The sequence below is a fragment of the Panthera pardus genome, unplaced genomic scaffold (genome assembly GCF_024362965.1).
Source record: "Panthera pardus isolate Hobbes unplaced genomic scaffold, ASM2436296v1 HiC_scaffold_1, whole genome shotgun sequence".
Classification (NCBI taxonomy): domain Eukaryota; kingdom Metazoa; phylum Chordata; class Mammalia; order Carnivora; family Felidae; genus Panthera; species Panthera pardus.
Genome location: NW_026526654.1, coordinates 90498444 through 90519169, shown reverse-complemented (window position 1 = coordinate 90519169; position 20726 = coordinate 90498444). Strand labels below are relative to the sequence as shown.

The following is a 20726-nucleotide window of genomic DNA, read 5'->3' as shown; positions in this document are numbered from 1 at the left end:
ATTTATTCAGGCACTTAAGTCCAGTGTGACAAGACAAGGACAATATCCAATTTCTGAGAATTTACAATCTGGAGGAACAGACAGGTGCTCAACTAACCTAACAGATGAACCCAAAGGTATTTTGGAGCTAATCACAGGGACTTTAGTTAGAGGTTAGATGTAGGGTAGATATAATAGAGGCATCCAAGAATACATCTCGAATTTTGCTTGACAAAATAACTGGGTATTAAAATCCAGACCTAATTGCTGTGGTTTAAACTGTTTAGGTTATGACCAGCACACCAATCATATACTATATTAGTAATACATACGTTATAGAATAAGTGTATACACATATACACACACTCACCAACAACAAATTAAGGTGAATTTTAAAAAATATACTGACATTCTAATATTTTTTTCCTATGTGCCAAAGGGCCATATTAAAAAGATGCCCAAGGGGAGGGTGGGTGATGGGCATTGAGGAGGGCACCTGTTGGGATGAGCACTGGGTGTTGTATGGAAAACAATGTGACAATAAATTTCATATTAAAAACAAAAAAACCATGCCCAAAATTTGCAAGTTTGTTTCAAGTACGTGCCACTAGATGCTACACAGAGAGCACACTAAGGAACAGAAGCAGAGTCCATTCAGGCAGTTGGCGGGCATCTGAGAAGGCTTGTGCAGTACTCAGGGAGACAGAAATGTTCTGACTGCACTGTGTTAAATCGCTGATAGGTTCCAAAGAGCTGGGTTTCATATGGTTCAACCTACTTAATCGATTCAGAAACTATCAACATCAGAAGGATTAGTTTAGAGATCCCTGGGAGTGCATTTTGGCTTGGGCAAACGGGTAGATGGTAGATGGTTCTGGGGACGAGAGGAATGCTCTGTTTTGATGTGATAAACGAAGAACAATTGCCTGCACCTTACTTACATGTGCAAAGTAAGCTCTGTTGGACCTCACTCCTAAATGTTTTAACCATCCTCCATAGAAAAGACTAATATCCCCATTTTAGAGGTAAGGAAAACGAGGCTGAGGTTAAATAACGTGCCAAAGTTGTCAGCTAATAAAGCAAACCAGGATTCAATCCTATGGAGCTTAATTCTTCTCTCAAGCTGTTCATGAGCAGAAACTGGAAGCCTCTAAGCAGAGACCCACTGAGAGGACCAGGACACATGAGCAGGAGCATGGAGCTCTGACTCCTGAGTCTGTGTTCACTACTTTGAGTATAAACATACCTTATAAAATTACATATCTTATAAAAGTTGGGACAGATTAAATTATTTAATAAACAGTGCTGGAATAGCTAGATATAGACAATATAGGAGGATAGGTTTATGACCGCAAGATAGGGAAGACTTAAGAGGCACCACCCGTAAAGTAAAAAAACTGAAATTCAACAACATTAAGTAAGAATCTTGGGAATTGTGGGGAACTATAAGGTACCATCAAGCATCATGGCAGTATAAGTCATTCCTTTTTTCCTTCTCTTTTTAAACAACTAATTAGACATCTATAACCAAATGAAAGTACCTCAGCACCTCACACCAAGGGATCTGGGAGGTTTCCTGCCCACCTGGGCATCCAAAAATAGGACCTCAGTAAGGGACGCAGATCCAAGGGAGTTAGTGAACCTGCCCCGTCCCCATTCACCATGACTGGAAAAGAAACCCAGAGAGCACAAACCTTGGTGGATACCCACAGACAAAAGAGAATTTGCAGAAGTCTAGTCCACCCTGAGGGGAGATTCCAACATGCCACTGGAAAAGGACAGCGATGAGTTTGGATGCAGAGAGGGAGGAACTTGCCAGAGCTGCTCCCCTCCCCAGGGAGACACAGCACGCTGTTGTTTGGCAGTGGCAGTAACAACCTCTCCAAAGGAAGTGATAGCAAAGCAAAAGCAAAAAGTGACTGCCCAGCTAGGCCAGTTACATGGGTTGTGGCTAAAGAAACATCTGTTTCCAACAGCACCCAGATCTCTGAGGAGAGACCCCCATGACTTGGAGAAGGAAAGAGAAAGGGAAGGAAGCATACTAGAATATCAAAGGTCATTACAGGAATGTTGTTCCTGCTGTCTGCTTCAGCACTTCAACATGAAGTCCACCCACAAGCCTCTGGTAGTACCCCACTCGAAGATCTTCGAGTGGCACCCCCAAAGCCCAAGTGCTAAACCCACACCTCTCCTAACTCTGCTACCAGCTCCTTATGTGCCCTCCCAACTACAACCAAAGAGCAAGATTCAGTAAACAGGGAGCATGCTCAGAAAATAGGCCACAGTTGGTGAGCAGGGGAATAACTACAAATTTGGGCCATTTTACCACCTTCTGGAATACAGAAGAATGGTTTCTAACAGCTAGACTGGTGAACTATAAAAACCAAAGAAATCATAAAAACTAAGAAGGTATCTGCTATTTCAAATGGGAAAGCAGAAGTCCATAGCTACAAACAGTATAAAAAATTAAGGAAACATGGCATCACAAAAAGAAACTAATAGGTCTCTAGCAACAAAACTCAAAGATATGAAATACCACATCTGATAAAGAATTCAAAACTGCTCTTGTGAAGAAATTCAACAGGTTACAAGAAAACTCAAAGACAATTCCATGACGTCATGGAACAAAATTAATGAACAGGAGTTCTTTACAAAACAGACTGAAATTATAAACAAGAACCAAACAAATTCTGGACCTGAAGAATTCAACAAATGAGATGAAGATGCAATAGAAAGCATCTGTAGCAGAGCAGAACACATGGAAGAGAAAATAAGTGACTTGGAGGACAGGAATATAGAAATAACAACAGAAGAGGCATAGGAACTAAGATTAAGAAAGAGTGAGGAAAGCCAACAAGAGCTATGAGATTCCACCAGAGAGCCAAATATTGGAAGAATTGGGGTTCCACAAGAAGAGAAGAAAAGGGACAGAGAGTTTATTTAAAGAAATCATAGCTGAGGAGAGCCTGGGTGGCTCAGTTGGTTAAGCATCCAATCTTGGCTCAGGTCATGATCTCATTGTTTGTGAGTTCAAGCCCCACATCAGGCTCTGTACTGACAGGTCAGAGCCTGGAGCCTGCTTCAGATTCTGAGTCTCCCTGTCTCTGTGCCCTTCCCCGACTTGTGCTTGCTCGCTCTCGCTCTCTCTCTCTCTCAAAAATAATAAATGAATAAACTTTAAAAAATAAAATACAGAAATAATAGCTGAGAACCTGTCAAACGTGGGCAAGGACTTGAACAAACAAGTCCATGAAATAGGACACCCTATTACCTTAATGCAAGACCTTCTCCAAGATACATTATAATGAAACTGTCAAAAATTAATCACAAAGAAGAATCTTAAAGGCAGCCAGGAGAAAAAAAAAAAAAAAAAAAGGTAACATACAACCCCCCCCACCCCAAAAAAAAAACCCCAAGACAAACCAAATGAGGCTACCAGTGGATTTCTCAGCAGAAACTCTATAGGCCTGGAGACAGTGGAATGACATATTCAAAGTGATGAAAGATAAATATTGCCAGCCAAGAATATTATATCCAGGAAAATTATCTCCTTCAGATATGAAGGAGAAATAAAGGCTTTCTCAGATAAACAAAAGCAGAGGGAGTTTAATCACCTGCTGTGCAAGAAATGCTGAAAACAACTCTTCAAGCTGAAACAAAAAGATGCTAATCAGCATCATGAAAACATGTAAAAGTAAACAACACAATGGTAAAGATGAAAAATTTATAATCAGGGGCGCCTGGGTGGCTCAGTCAGTTGAGCGTCCAACTTCGGCTCAGGTCATGATCTCACAGTTCGTGGGTTCGAGCCCCGCATCGGGCTCTGTGCTGACAGCTCAGAGCCTGGAGCCTGCTTCTGATTCTGTGCCTCCCTCTCTCCCTCTGCCCCTCCCCTGCTCATGCTCTGTCTCTCTGCCTCTCAAAAATAAAGAAACGTAATAAAAAAATTTTTTAAAAAATTTATAATCAAATACAGAAAACTCCAAATCTACAATAAGATGGTATATTAACCACTTAACTATAGTATAAAGGTTAAAGGAAAAGAACACTAAATAACTATCACTCGGTGAAAAGCTAAAAGCTTTTCTTTGGAGATTAGGAAAAAGACAAAGATGCCTACTTTTACCACTTTTATTCAACATAAAATTGGAAGTCCTAGCCACAGCCATTAGGCAAGAAAAATAAAAAGCATCCAAATTTATCCAATTTGAATTAGAAGCAAAAGTTTCACTATTTGCAGATGACGTACTAAATATAGAAAACCCTAAAGACTCAACCAAAAAATCTATTAGAACTAGTAAATGTTGTTGTAAAGTTATAGGATACAAAAATTAACAAAGAAACTAGCTGAATTTCTATCCACTAATAACAAGCTATCAGAAAGAGAAATTTAAGAAAACAATTCCATGTTACATCAACAAGAACAAAATATCTAGGAATAAATTTATCCAAGGAGGTGAAAGACCTATAGTCTGAAAACTGTAAGACTGGTAAAAGAAATTGAAGATGACACAAATAAATGGAAAGATACATTATGCTTCCGGGAAGAATTAAAATGTTCATACTACCCAAAGCAATCTACAGATTCAGTGCAATCCCATCAAAATACCAAAGACATTTTTCACAAAACAAAGAATGCTAAAATTTGTATAGAACCACAGAAGACCCCAAATAGCCAAAGCAATCCTAAGAAAAAAGAACAAAGCTGGAGGCATCACAATTGCTGGTTTCAAACTATACTGCTAAACTAGAGTAATTAAAACAGTATGGTACTGGCATAAAAAAGGACACACAGACCCATGGAATAGAACAGAAAGCCCAGAATTAAACCCTCACATATACAATCAGTTAATATTCAACAAAGGAGTCAAGAACACTCAACGAGGAAAGATAGTCTCTTCAACCAATGATGTGAAAACCGAACACATGCAGAAAAGTAAAATTGGATCTCTTTTTAGACCACTCATAAAATTAATTTGAAATGGATTAAAGACTTAAACATAAAACCTGATACCATAAAACTTCTAGAGGAGAACACGGAAGTAATCCCTTGACATTGGTCTTGGCAATGATTTCTTGGATATGACACCATAAGCACAAGCAACAAAAGCAAAAATCAACAAATCAAAAATCAAAAGCTTCTGCACAACAAAAGAAACAATTGACAAAATGAAAAGGCAACACACAGAATGGGAGAAAACTTTTGCAGAGTTAATATCCAAAATACAGAAAAACTCAAAAACTCAATAACAAAATAATGTAACTGAAAAATGGGCAAAGGAATTAAATAAGCATTTTTCCAAAGACGTACAAATGACCAACAGTACATGAAAAGATGTTCAACTTCACTAATCATCTAGGAACTGCAAATCAAAACCACAAGATATCACTTCACACTTGCCAGAAAAGCTATCATCAAGAAGACACGAGGTAACAAGTATTAGCAAGGATGTGGAGAAAAGGAAATCCTTATGCACTGTTGGTGGGCATATAAACTGGTTCATCCACTATGGAAGTTCCTCAAAAAAACAAAAATAGATCTACCATATGATCCAGCAATGCCACTTCTGAGTACATACTCAAAGGAAATAAAAACAGGATATTGAAGCCTATGTTTACTGCAGCATTACTCACAATAGCCAAGATATGGAAACAACCTAAGTGCCCCTCAGTGTATGAATAAAGATGTGATACAGATACACAACAGAATATTATTTTGCCATGAGAAAGAAAGATATACTGCTATTTGCAATAACATGGATGCACCTTGGGGACATTATGCTAAGTGAGATAAGTCAGACAGAGACAGACAAATATTGTATGATATCACTTACAAGTGGAATCTAAAGAAGCCAAACTTGTAAAACAAGAGTGAAACCATGGTTACCAGGGAGGGGGAGTTTGGGGGATAGGGGAGATGTTGTTTAAAGGTATAAACTTGCAACAAGTAGTAAATAAGTCCTAGAATAGTATAGTGAATATAGGTAATATTGTATTATAATGAACAATTTGGCTAAGAAACTAGATCTTAAACTCTTCAACCATTAAAAAGACATAATAACTAGGTGTGCCTGGGTGGCTCAGTCGGTTAAGCATCCAACTTCGGCTCAGGTCATGATCTCATGGTTGGTGGGTTCGAGCCCCACATCAGGCTCTTTGCTGACAGCTCAGGGCCTAGAGCCTGCTATGGATTCTGTGTCTCCCTCTCTCTCTGCCCCTCCCCTGCTCATGCTCTCTCATAAATAAATGAACGTTAAAAAACTTTTTTTAAAGATATAATTATGTGATATGATAGAGGTATTAATTATCACTACACTGGCAATAATAATATATAGATACATATATCAACATTATTATATACCTTAAATTTATACAATGTTGTATGTCAAATACATTTTCAATTAAAAAAAGGAAAAGAGTTTTGGTTCACCAAAAGATATCATAAAGAGTAAAAAGGCAGGCCACAGACTGGAAGAAGATATTTGCAATGTGTGTAACTCTTAAATGATTACAACGGAGGGAGGGGAAATCCCCCCACAAACCAATAACAAAAAAGACAACACCACAGAATGAGTAAAAGACCTGATCAATTTTCTCATAGAGGGAATCTAAATAGGTAATAAACATAGGCAATGGTATTTAACATATTTAGTAATCCCAGTAATGCAAATCAAAACTATGATGAGACAGTTTTCATCCGTACCAGACTGGCAAAAATTGAAGTCTGACAATACCAAGTATCAACAAGGTGTGGAGCAGTGCAAGCACTTACATTACTTTGCTGGTTAGGCAGTAAAATCATTTTGGAAAATGTCTTGGCAAAATCTATGAGTGTTAAAGATATTCTTACTGATTACCCAGTAATTGCAGTATGTGCCCTAGAGAAATGAATGTAACCAGAGACGTTTACGAATGTTCACAGCATCACTGTTTAACATCCCAAACTTAAAAAAAATTTAACCATCAACAGGTTAATTTTAATATATTCATAAACATTCAAACTGCCTTGCAGGAAAATTAGTGAACTAGAGTTGCAGATCAACATGACTCTCAAAAACAATGTACAGTAAAAGACAACAGAATACACACAGTATAACTATTCAGAAAGTTCAAAAAGCATTTTTGTAGGACTGCACTTATAAGAGTAGAAACTACACAGATAGGGAATATAATATGATCATGGAGGTGAGAGCTCTGGGGTGCTGTTACTCTCTTTATCTTGCTGGTATTTATCCAAGTATTTCCTTTACAACCATCAAGCTGCATATGTTATATCCACTTTTATAAATTCAATTCATGAAAATAATTTCTAAAAATTCCTGGTAAATGAAAAATCTAGTTGTGAAAACAAAAGTTAATGAGAGAATATATATATTTGTGACCTAAGGATTGAGAAGGATTTCTTAAAGTCATAAAAAAAGATGGATAAATTCCATATTAAAAGGAAAAACATGTATATAAAAAACACAAACCGAAAGCTAAACCCAGACTGGGAAAAGATCGTGGCAGTGTTTGTAACTGAGAAAGGATTGGTACGCAGAATAACTTCAATAAAGAGAAGCCACTCCCTAAAAAGTTCTAAATGGGCAAAAGAAATGAACAGGCAATAAACAAAAGAGGAAACCCAAATGCCCATTAAATATACAAAAAGATGCTCACATGACCTTACCAGGAATCAGAGAAATGCATATTAAAATTACACTAACCCACCATTTCATGCCCATCTGACTGGCCACAGTCTTAAAGTCCGACCAGGTCAAGGGTTGATAGGCACAAATAGCATACTCTGCTGACAGTAAAAAAACCGGCAAAGCCACTTTGCAGAGCAAAGGGAAAATCTCCTCCAGTAGCACAAACCTGGTATGACCCAGCATCCTACTCTTGATATGTATCCTGGAGAAACTCACATGACAGATATTTTCTTCAGCCTTATTCATTCTATTGACAAACTGGGGGAAAACATGAAGTCCATCAACAGGAAAACTCAATTGTGCAAATATACATGGAATCTGTATAGCTATTAAAATCAACAAACTAGAGTTTTATATGTATTAATGTGGGCATCAAAATATTGAGAGAAAAAAGCAAATTGTAGAGGGATACATAGAAACAATACTATATTGATTTATGGACATAATGTGGTAAAAGAATGAAAAACAAGCAAAGGAATGTTGTCAGGGTGGAAGTTGGGGAGAATACATAGGGGCTTCAATGATATTTTACAATGTTTTACTTCTTACATTAGGTGTAAATTCTCTATTCTTTAAATTCCTAATATATTTTGTAAAAATATCATGCAACTTCTTACCTTGTGTCGGCAAATGGTTTTTCTTGTATTTTTCTACCTGGGTTCCTGAAGAAATCTGACTCTTTTGTAATCGAACTGATGAATTCTATAGTATGAGATAATTTTGAATATAAAATTAGTACTTGTCTACGTATTAGTACAATGAATGAAACTAAAACTCAGCTTGCAAGGAGAATGGCTTAAGTTTGTTTATGTTGTTTTCATTTATCATCACTACAGGTCAGAGTGAACAAGCTATTATTTATGAATGTACTACACACACACACACACACACACACACACACACACACACCCCACCTTTGGAAAAACAGATGGCCCTGAACAACGCTGTGGGGGTTAGGGGCACTGATCTCCGAAGAAGTTGAAAATCCATGTACAACTTTGGACTACCTCAAAATTTGACTACTAATAGCCTACTGTTGACGAGAAGCCTTACTAACAATATAAACAGATTAGCACATATTTTTATGTCATATGTATTATACACCATATTCTTTTTTTTTTTAAGTAGGCACCACACCCAGTGTGGAGCCCAGTGCAGGGCTTGAACTCAACCCTGAGATTAAGAGTCAGACGCTTAACTGAGTGAGCCACCCATGTGCCCTATGTATTGTATTCTTACAATAAAGTTAGCTAGAGAAAAGAAAATGTTATTAAGAAAGTCATACACTCAGGGGCACCTGAGTGGCTCAGTCGGCTGAGCCTTCGACTTCGGCTCAGGTACTGATCTCCTGGTTCATGAGTTGAAGCCCCACGTCAGGCTCGCAGGTGTCAACGCAGTTGTCCCCCTCTCTCTCTGTCCCACCCCTGCTTGCACTCTCTCAAAAATACATAAAATGTTTAAAATAAATAAAACTTTTTTTAAGTTGAAAAAATGAAAAAAAATTGTACGGAAGAGAAAATATATTTACAGTGCTGTACCGTATTTATTGAAAAATTGTGTGCAAGTGGACCCACACAGCTCAAACCCATGTTGCTCAAGGGTCAACTGTATATTCATTCTTCAAGTGAGGGCATAACAGACAACATAAAATGAAAGTCTTCTGTAACTGTTGCCAGATTAGCCAGAGAAGAGGGCAGTTAGTTACTCCTCAACATCAGCAAAACCCCCTTATCTCTACCTCTCCTGTGAACACTTCCCAACCATCTTGCTCCACTTTGAGCCCTAGCTCCTTACTAAGATGGCTCACCACTGCCTCCTTCTAGGGATGGAAATTTCTCACCCTCAGAATTTACACCCCTAGGTTTAGAGGCAGGGTACAGGTAGGTCTTCCTTGCTCCCCATCACTGATTCCAACCAAATCTCTCTCCTGCCTAACCACCCCTGTCCTAGTTCTGTGTCTCATGTCCACAACTCACCCAACACGTACTCACCTTGCCAGGAGATAACTCCACTGCCTTAGCTTCAGTTTCCCAACCTACTCTATCCTCCCTCAGCCATGGACACCAATGGCAAACTCTACAACTGGTCATTATCAATATGTGCAATTACCAATAACTGCAAACATCTCATTTTCAAAGCCTTTGAATCCAGAATGTGGGGAATTCTACAAAATCATTAGCCTGGTCTACTGAAAAAGCCAATGCCATTTAATAAAATGCTATAGTATCCAGGGGTAAGATGCCATGATTTCTGCAATTAGCTTCACATGGTACAGCAAAACACATACACACAAGTGGTTAAATATTAACAGTGATTGAATCTAGGTGACTCTTCAGGTGGTCATCCTATTATTCTTTCAAATGTCTCTATTTGGGGAAGCTGTTATAATAAAAGGTTTGGGGAGGTGGGGAGAACCCCACTTTCTTCTGACTGCTATATCTAGCTCATTCCTCTAACACCCTAACTCCACCAACTGTACAGGGTCCTACAATTCATTAATCCATATCCATGTAGATTTTCTATGTCCCTCAAAACCTTATGGTCTTATGCAGCTTAAACCAAGTTTCACCACAGTGACTCTGGTTGCATATACTGTTGCCTCCATGCCCTCAACTCACTTTGTGGTATTCACCTGGATGACCACACCTCTTCTAAAATATAACTCTCCACCACCTTACAACCAAAATGCTGAACAAGAAAATAATGCAAACAACTCTCACCTGAAATATATGATCTCTAACCTACATAGGCTCCCAAAGCAGTCCAGGAACCAGACTACACTTCCCTAGTTCCTTTGCCTTTCACTCTCCTTCTCTCATCTCCCCAAACCTCCTACATCTTCACTCTCAGCTGACGACCAAGCTTTCACTTCACTGACAATACTAACATTAGGAGGGAGCTTCCTACCAACAGGTACCACACGTTGAGCCCGGGTTCCACACCTTCAACCTTCTGCTACCAGGCACATGCTGTCCATGCTCCTGGCCAAGGCCAGACCCTCCCTTCATTCCCTAAATCCCCCCTTCTCTCATTTATGAACATTGCTCCAACAATTTCTTCCCACCTTCTCCTGCATCGGCATTTTCCTCTTTACTGAATCAATTCTGTCAATACAGAAACACTTGTTAATTTTCCCATTAAAACAAACAAAACAAAAACAAAAAAACCTTTCCTACAGCCACTACCCCTTCTCTTTCCATTCACTGCAAAATCTCTCCAGAAAGTTCTTATTCTCTGTCTGAAACTTCTCATTCTCTCTTATCTAGTCAGGCTTTTACTTTCAACACATTCCTACGTGGTAAATCCAATGACCAATTTTCAGCCCTCATCTAACTTAGCAGCAACCTTTGACATCGCTGGCCACTCTCTCCTCTGGGAAGTACTTTCTTTACTTGGCTCTCAGGACACCACACTGGCTTCCTTAACTCCATCCTCTGGTTGTCAATTTTCCTCCCCCCGTCTTCTCACACTCTGGCTCAGTACGTGGATCTCTTTACTACCCACACTTTCAGCTTTGGTGAACTCCGCCAGCCCAAAGCTTTACCACACATCCTGATGACCCCTAAACTTTTAGCTCCAATCTGACCTTCTCCTGCTATGTACATAACTTCCCAGACAACATCTCAACCTGAGGGCTAACAGGCATTTCAAATTTACCCATCTAAACCTGAGATCCTAATATCCACGCTCCCAAGAAATACATTGCTCTTTTCTTGTGGTCTCTTACAATAAATGGAAACTCTATATGCCAAATCACTACACTACACTTGGAAGCCATTTTTTTTTTAAGTTTATTTATTTTTGAGAGAGAAAGAGACCGCATGAGCGGGTGAGGGGCAGAGAGAGAGAAAGAGAATCCTAAGCAGGCTTTGCACTGTCAGCAGAGAGCCTGATGCAGGGCTAGAACTCACGAAACTGTGAGATCATGACCTGAGCCAAAACCAAAAGTCGGATGCTGCACGAACTGAGCCACCCAGGAACCCTACTGGAAGCCATTCTTGACTCCTTCCTTGCTGTCACACCCAATATCCAGCTTATCAACAAATCCTATACACTTCTCAGCCCTCCACTGCTGCTCTTCCAGTCTAAAGCCCCTCTCATCTGTGGTGTGAATAACAGTAACAATCTCCTAACTGGCATTCCCAATCATGCCTATAACCTTCTCCTCCCCGTTCAGTCTACAGTCAGCAGCAGACAGAGTGACCTTACTAAAATAAAGGATCAGGCCCCCTCTTCAACCATAGCCCTCCATAGCTCCACTTCTCACTCAGAGGAAACACCCAAGTGCTTACAGGAATCAACTAAGGCCTAATGAACTCTGTCCCACCTCCCTCTATCACATCTCTGATCACATCCCCTACCATTCTCCCCACTTGCTCTGCTCCAGCTCTATAAATTTGAGGGCTCAAATATTTAATATCTCCCTGACTTGACGAAACTGGCTCCAAACCTACCATGGATCCATCTTTTTTTGTGGCAGTCACACACGGACCCATCCTTATGTTGCTCTCTGTAGCTTCTGCTTTCTTCCAGGCGTCTAATCGGAATCTTTCCATCACTTTTATTTCTTCCCTGAGGTCTGTGTTCTCTCTGACCAACATTTCTATTTGGCTTCTAAGACGGCCATGTGTGCTTGACCATTTTGCTTCCTTTCTTTTCAAATCTTCCTGTAAATCTGCTATCTGCTGTTTCAAAGCCTCTCAAAACAAAACAACAACAAAAAATTACTAGAATAACGCAATAGAAGAAAAGAGATACATCATCAAAACATAAGTGCTGCCATAGCACAGGCAGCAGAAAGGGAAGGCTTGGTCAATCACATTTCAAAAACATCAAGTTTTTCATGAAAAGGGAATGGAGTTCAGGGTAAAGACTCACCTCATACCATCAACAAAACTGATTCCAGAAGAAGGAAGGCACTACTAAGGAGTTCACTGCAATAACACTGCCATGAGGCAATAAAGGTCTACACTAAGCTATTAATTGAAATAGAAAGAAAGACAAATGGGAGATTATCTGGTAAAGAAAAAATTAACAGGAATCATGACTAATTGAATGAAGAGCTGAGGTAAAGGGATGAATAAAACATTCAAAGTCAGGGGCGCCTGGGTGGCGCAGTCGGTTAAGCGTCCGACTTCAGCCAGGTCACGATCTCGCGGTCCGTGAGTTCGAGCCCCGCGTCAGTCTCTGGGCTGATGGCTCGGAGCCTGGAGCCTGTTTCCGATTCTGTGTCTCCCTCTCTCTCTGCCCCTCCCCCGTTCATGCTCTGTCTCTCTCTGTCCCAAAAATAAAATAAAAAAAAAAAACAAAAAAAAAAACATTCAAAGTCAAAACCACCAGCCCTGAAAGCAGATTCTGTTCCAGATTCATTAGAAGAAATGGGTTTTAAGAAACGGATCTGTTTCAGATGGACTAAATGACATTTGTGAAGAAACTCCTAGAAATGTCTAGAAGCAATTTGCAACTGTACAAATAAAAATCAAGACCAATGTCAAAACTAAGGAAAAATTCATCACCTACATGGCTTATGTGGGTGCATGATATGGGGAGTGCCTGAAAGCTGAGGCAAGGAGCATGAGCAGAAGCAAGATCTCCTTGCCCACCACCTGAGAACTCACCTGAAGGCAGTGAGGAGCCTTAAGGAGCTCATTAATACGCATGCAAAACTTGATATAAAAAGATGAAATAAAAAAGTACATGGCAGCAAATGAAAATGAAAACATGACAGTCCAAAACCTTTGGGATGCAGCAATGGCAGTCCTAAGAGAAAAGTATATTGCAATCCAGGCCTACCTCAAGAAGCAAGAAAAGTCTCAAATACACGACCTAACCCTACACCTAAAGGATCTAGAAAAGGAGCAGCAAATAAAGTCTAAAGCCAGCAGAAGATGGGAAATAATAAAGAATAGAGCAGAAATAAATGATATTAAAACACCAAAACCCAGCAGAACAGATCAATGAAACTAAGAGCTGGTTCTTTGAAAGAATTAATAAAATTGATAAACCCCTAGGCAGACTTATCAAAAGTTAAAGAGAAAGGACCAAAACAAATAAAATCATGAATGAAACAGATCACAAACACCACCACAGAAATACAGACAACTGTAAGAGAATATTATGAAAAATTATATGCCAAAAACTGGGCAATCTAGAAGAAATGGACAAATTCCTAGAAACATACAGACTACCAAAACTGAAACAGGAAGAAATAGAAAATGTGAGCAGACCTATAACCAACAAAGAAATTGAAACAGTAATCAAAAATCTCCGAACAAACAAGAGTAGTCCTGGGCCAAATGGCTTCCCAAGGGAATTCTACCAGACATTTAAAGAAAAGTTAATATATATTCTCGTCAAACTGTTCCACAAAACAGAAATGGAAGGAAAACTTCTAAACTCAATCTATGAGGGCAGCATTACCTGATTCCAAAATCAGACCAAGACCGCACTAAAAAGGAGAATTACAGGCCAACATCCCTGATGAATCTGGATGTAAAAATTCTCAACTAGATATTAGCAAATCTAATCCAACAGTACATTAAAAGAATTATTCACCACGATCAAGTGGGATTTATTCCTGGGCTGTAGGGGTGGTTCAATATTCACAAATCCATCACCATGATACACCACATTAATAAAAGAAAAGTACAAGAGCCATATGATCCCCTCAATTGATGCACAAAAAACATTTGACAGAATAAAGGACCCATTCTTAACAAAAACACTCAAAAAAGTAGGAATAGAGGGAACATACCTCAAAATCATAAAGGCCATATATGAAAGACCCACAGCTAATATCCTCCTCAATGGGGAAAAACTGAGAGCTTTGCCTCTACAGTCAGGAACAAGACGGGGATGTCCACTCACCATTTCTATTTAAACACAGTACTGGAAGTCTTAGTCTCAGCAATCAAACAATGAAAAGAAACAAAAGGCATCCAAATCAACAAGGAAGAAGTCAAACAATCATTATTCGCAGACAACATGTTACTCTATGTAGAAAACCCAAAATACTCCACCAAAAAATTGCCAGAACTAATACATGAATTCTGCAAAGTAACAGGATATAAAAATCAACATACAGAAATCTGCTGCCTTTTTATACACCAATAATGAAGGAGAAGAAAAAGAAATCAAGGAAGCGATCCCAAAAACTAGCACCAAAAACTTTAAGATACCTAAGAACTTTAGCACCAAAAACTGTAAGATACCTAAGAATAAACCTAATCAAAGATTTGAAACCTACAGAACACTTATGAAAGAAGTTAAAGACAACACAAAGAAGTGGAAGAACATTCCATGCTCATGGATTGGAATAACAAACATTGTTAAAATGTCTATACTACCCAAAGCAACCTACCCATTCAATGCAACCCCTATCAGAATACTACCAGAATTTTTCACAGAACTAGAACAAATAATCCTAAAATTTGTATGGAGCCACAAAAGACCCCAAATAGCCAAAGCAATCCTGAAAAAGAAAAGCAAAGTGGGAGGCATCACAATTCTGGACTTCAAGCTGTATTACAAAGCTGTAGTCATCAAGACAGTATGGTACTGGCACAAGAACAGACACATAGATCAATGGAACAGAATAGAGAACCCAGAAATGGACCCACAAACGTATGGCCAACTAATCTTTGACAAAGCAGGACAGAATATCCAATGGAAAAAAACAACAAACAGTGCTGGGAAAATTGGACAGTAATGTACAGAAGAAAACTTTTTGGCTTTTCATAAATAAATAAATAGTTAAGAGCTTGCAAGTATTAATAACTGGGGGAAAAGAGGCCCGAAAGCTATGAGAAACATCAAAGACAAGCTAACTAAAACAGATTTTTACTACAAGACCAGAAAGTCAAACCAATAAGTGAAAGAGAAAGGTAACTATTAGAGAAAAACACACAAATGTAGTGCTGGGAAAGATTGGTGAGCAAGTGCTCTACCCAAAGGAAGAGTGCAAGATTTACAGTTAGTACAGAGGGCTTCAATTCATATAAATGAACAGAATTAACAGCATTTGGTATGTGGGACATTAAACAGGTCAATGCAACATGACACTGGTGAATTTCCAACTCTTGGCTTATTAATTCACCGATGCCGTTATTGTAGTCTTTTTTTTTTTTTTTTTTGGAAGACTTTGGTAAGTAAACAACTGATATATTTCACTCTAAAAGCCAGAACTACAAAAAATGTTCTTCACGTAGTATCTCAGATTATTTGTTGAGTCAATGAATGATTAATAAATTGATACCCAATTTCTCTTTGACACATCATATAACTCTGAGATCCTTACCAGACTGTCATCCTTACTAACTTATATAAGTATAACAAAAAGAACTGGCATACCTGTATTTCTTCACGTTCTTTTTTATCTGGAAAAGTTCTTGCAACTGTAGTATACTTTTCAAAAACTTTCCGTTCCTTTTGTAGCTTCCTCATTTCCTCCTTTTTAAACTCTTCTATCCGAGTCAATTCTTTTGCTTTCTGTTGTTCAAAGTCTGTAATTTCTCTCCTAAAATGACCAAACCATGTTATCATCTAAAGGGACCATCTTAATGGAGTAATCCACATGTGGTACAAAACAGAACACCAGGGACAGCCTAGGAATGTAGGAACTGCTGGTCTTAGTGAATCCATCTTCCATCCATCGTACTGAGACAGCTGTCAATTAATTCCATGAAGCATTCCCCCAATAAATATTCATTGAGCATTTGCTATGAATCAAGCACTACCCTAGGTACTGGAGAAACCACAGTGGAAAAAAACAAACATCCTTATTCCCATGAAGCCTCTCATTCTAATGGGAGAGACATAATAAACAAGATAAAATATATGGCACATTAGAAAAGTGTTAAGGAGAAAAATAATGTAAGTAAAGAGTGTAGGAAATAGCAAGGAGACTGAAATTATGGATGGGGTCATCTTGCTGAGATAATATTTGAAGTAAAATCTGAAGGGACTGAGAGAACAGCCACGATGGTATATGGACAAAACAGCTCGGGAAGAGGGAACACCACAGGCAAAAAGCCCAGAGGTAGGAATATGCCTGATGTGTTCAAAGATCAGCTAGGAGGCCAGGGTAGCTAAAACAGAGCGAACAAGAGACAGAACAGCAGGAAAAAGTGTCAAAAAACAAACAAAACAGAGGGCCCAGATGAATTCAGGTCTTATAGGCCAGTGTGGGGACTTTGGTGTTTAGCTTAGGAGAATGCTGATCAGAGAAACTGTCATAACCCAGGTTCATTCTGAGGCTCTGTTAAGAACATATGGAGAGTGACGCCGGCCAGATAGTGGAATAGGACGTCCCCAGCTCACATCTCCCTACACAAACAACAATCTGACAGCCAACCACAGATAAAACTGCTTTTGTGAGAGCTCTAGGATCCAGGTAGGAGGTTGAGAAACCCCAGTGAAGCCTAAGGCTGAGGACAGCCACTTTGAGAAGACAGTCCCATGGCCCAGTGGCAGGCTGACCAAACGTGGTCCTAGCTACAGGCCTAAAACAGCCCAGTCTGTCTGGAGGCTTGGCTCCAGCCCCATCTGCCAAAGGACCCAGGAGGAGCCACACCCAACTGTGTCCCTGGTAACAGGCCCACAGACCTCAGTCATGACTATAACATCGGAAACAGCTCTGTAACCTGGCTCCAGCCCTGCTCTATTGTGGTACTGGAGTCAGTCCTGCTCACCCAGGGACCCAGCAGGAGGACTGAGGAGCCTAGCAGGAAGCTGCTCAAAACCTGTAGGAGCCACACCCATTCTCACTCCTGGTAACAGACCCACTGTCTGCACACTCAACAGTGGACCTGAAAGCAGCCCCATGATGTAGCTTCAGCCCTGCTGGACTCTGGTCCTAGAGCAGTCCTGTGCAACTGAGGATCTGGTAGGAACCACATCCATCATGTCCCTGTTCACAGACCTGCCAATTAAGGACACTGTGCACTCAGCAGTAGGCACACTACAACCCCACTCAATTATGATCCTGGAGGCAGACCATCAGTCCAGGCATCCAGCAAGAGAAGGTCTTTACCTGCCAAAACTGGTCTGTTAAGACAAAAAGAGCTTTTTGGCCTTTCAAATGCAAAAATGTCAACACAAGAATTAGGCAAATGTGACACCACCAAAGGAAACTAGTAAATTAATAAGGCTCCAGTAACCAATCCCAAAGAAATGCAGATCTAAAAACTGACAAAGAATTCAAAATAATTGTTTTAAAGAGTAAACTACAAGAGAACACAGATAGGGGCGCCTGGGTGGCTCAGTCAGTTGAGCGTCTGACTTCGGGCTCGGGTCAGGATCTCATGGTTCGTGAGTTCAAGCCCCAAGTCGGGCTCTGTGCTGACAGCTCAGAACCTGGAGCTTGCTTTGGATTCTGTGTCTCCCTCTCTCTCTGCCCCTCCCCCACTCGTGCCATGTCTGTCTCTCAAAAATAAACATTAAAAAAAATTTTTTTTAACAAAAAAAAAAGAGGACACAGATAAACAACTCCACAAAATCAGGAAAATAATATCTGGGGAAAAAAAAGCAAACAACAAGTTCAACAAAGAACAGAAATCATTAAAAAAAAAAACCAAAACTATAATTACTTAAAACTAAATAAATAAATAAAACTTAAGGGGTGCCTGGTTGGCTCAGTCAGAAGACCATGTAACTCTTGATCGCAGGGTCACGAGTTCAAGCCCCACAGGGGATGTAGAGATTACTTAAAAATAAATAAAATAAATAATACAAAAACAGAAATTCTGGAGCTAAAGAATACATGAATAAAGTGTAAAATACAATAGAGAACTTCAACAGCAGACTTAAGCAGAAGAAAGAATCTGTGAACTCAAAAACAGATAATTTGAGGTTAGCCAGTCAGAGGAGAAAAAAGAAAAAGAATGACAAAGAGTGAAGAAAGCCCATGGGGTCTATGGAGCACTACAAAAGAACCAATACACTCATTATGGAAGTCTCACAAAGAAAAAACAAGCAAAATCAACAACCCCCTTAGAAGACTAAGAAAGACAGAAGACTCGAATAAAATCATAAATGAAAGAGGACATGTTGCAATAGATGCCCCAGAAATAAAAAGGATCATATTATGAACAATTATATCCCCAAATCTGGATAATCTAGAAGAAACAGACAAATTCCTAGAAACATACAACCTACAAAACTGAACCTAGAAGAACAGAAAGGCTGAAGAGACCCATAATAAGGAGATTGAATCAGAAATCAAAAACCTCCCAAGAAAGAAAAGTTCAGGACCAGATGGCTTCCCAGGTAAATTCCAGTACACATTCAAAAAATAATTAATACCAATCCTTCCTGAACTTCTTCCAAAAAAAGAGAAGAAACACTTCCAAACTCATTTTATTATGAGGGTAGTATCACTTGGACGCCAAAGTCAGACAGTGACACCACAAGAAAACTACAGGCCAATATCCCTGATGAATACAAGATGTAAAAATCCTCAATAAACACTAGCAAACCAAATCCAACAGCACATTAAAAGGATTTACACCATGATTTAGTGGGATTCATCCCTGGAACATAAGGCTGGCTCAACATATCAAATCAATTAATGTGATGCAAACTGATGCAGCCACTGTGTAAAAGTTTGGAAGTTCTTCAAAAAATTAAGTATAGAATTACCATATGATCTAGCAATTCCAACCCTGGGTATATACCCCAAAGAACTAAAAACAGAGACCTGAACAGATATTTGTACACCAATGTTAGTAGCATTATTCACAATAATCAAAAGGTAGAAACAACCCAAATGTTTAGCTGTGAGCCAAGAAATGCCAAGGATTGCCAGCAACACACTTCTCCTTCCCCACCCCTCTGCTGGCCCTCACCTTCCCCAAGAAGATACTCTCCTCCAATACAAAGGAGATACTCTCCTCCACCTCCAAAAAGAAGAACGGCTTCTCCCCCTCCCCCTCCTAAACAAAGGGCATTGCCATCTCCACCACCAAAGTGTGGGTTCTCCCATTCTCCACTTACCAAACAAAGAACCTCCCCAGTCACCAAGAGACATTCACATTCATTAATATCAAAGCATAGGAAAGGGTCTTTCCCAAGCCGATCTACCCAGGAGCCCCAGTTACCACAACCAAACAGCATTCACCCTCACGATGGCCTCGAGGTCCTCAGACCTCAAGTCCTCCACCTGTTCGAAGAGGAGCATCATCAATCACCCCAAAGAAGGCAGTCCCGATGTCCAAGTACTAGGCCCATCAGGAGAGTCTCCAGGACTCTGAAACCCAAAAAGACAAAACAGGCTGCCTCACCAAGCCCTCAGTCTGTAAGGAGGGTTTCATCCTCCCAATCTGTCTCAGGATCTCCTGAGCCAACAATTAAAAAGCCTCCACCAACTCAGTCTCCTGTCCAGTCTCAGTCACTTTACCAACTGGTCACCAGTGGTACCAGTCAAAAAGGCTAAAAGCCCAACACCAAGCCCATCTCTGGCAAGGAACTCAGACCGAGAAAGAGGTGGGAAGAAAAAGAAAAAGAAGGACAAGAAACACAAGGAGGATAAGAAGCACAAGAAGAACAAAAAACACAAGAAGGAAAAGGCCGTGGATGCACCTGCTGTGGCTGCTGTACCCCTGCAGCCATTGCTGCTCCCACAACCACATCAGCACAGCCAGAACCAGAGGCAGAGCCTGAGCCTAAGAAGGAGACCAAAAGCAAGCCTGAAGACAATCTCGACGACTGAGAAAAGCACTTGAGTGAAAAGGCACTGAGGTCGATGTGGAAGGCTCAAGGGTCCCCACAGTCTTAGGTGGGAATGTGTGTTATGATGTACATTTTATTTGGTCTGTACACAATTCAATTTCAAAATTGCTAAAATGTGTTTGAGCTTTAGACTATCACATTTGTTGTAATAACTGCTAGGTTGAAGTTCACCATGTAAAAAAAAAAAAAGGGCACGGATTTGCATTGCAAACCAAAGGTGTCCACAGTGTATTAGTGACATTCTTTCATTGACAGCTGACATAAATTCATTTCAAGTGAAATATTTTAAGCCAAAAAAAAAAATCCCATTTTAAAAAAAAAGGAGGGTTT

At 39.7% G+C, this 20726-nt stretch overlaps 1 protein-coding gene across 6 annotated transcripts in view; it reads right to left on the bottom strand.

Moving 5' to 3' along the window:
- CENPJ (centromere protein J) overlaps window positions 1-20726 on the bottom strand; it is a 53006-nt gene that overhangs the window by 7531 nt on the left and 24749 nt on the right. For 5 of the 6 annotated variants that reach the window (XM_019436470.2, XM_019436473.2, XM_019436477.2 and 2 more), the window contains 3 exons: window positions 16020-16185; window positions 12125-12367; window positions 8288-8372 (listed from right to left, as the gene is read on the bottom strand). In XM_019436470.2, the coding sequence (XP_019292015.2) occupies window positions 8288-8372; window positions 12125-12367; window positions 16020-16185 (494 nt within the window). The remainder of the gene's footprint in view (window positions 1-8287; window positions 8373-12124; window positions 12368-16019; window positions 16186-20726) is intronic. The other variant, XM_019436474.2, reaches the window with a different exon arrangement.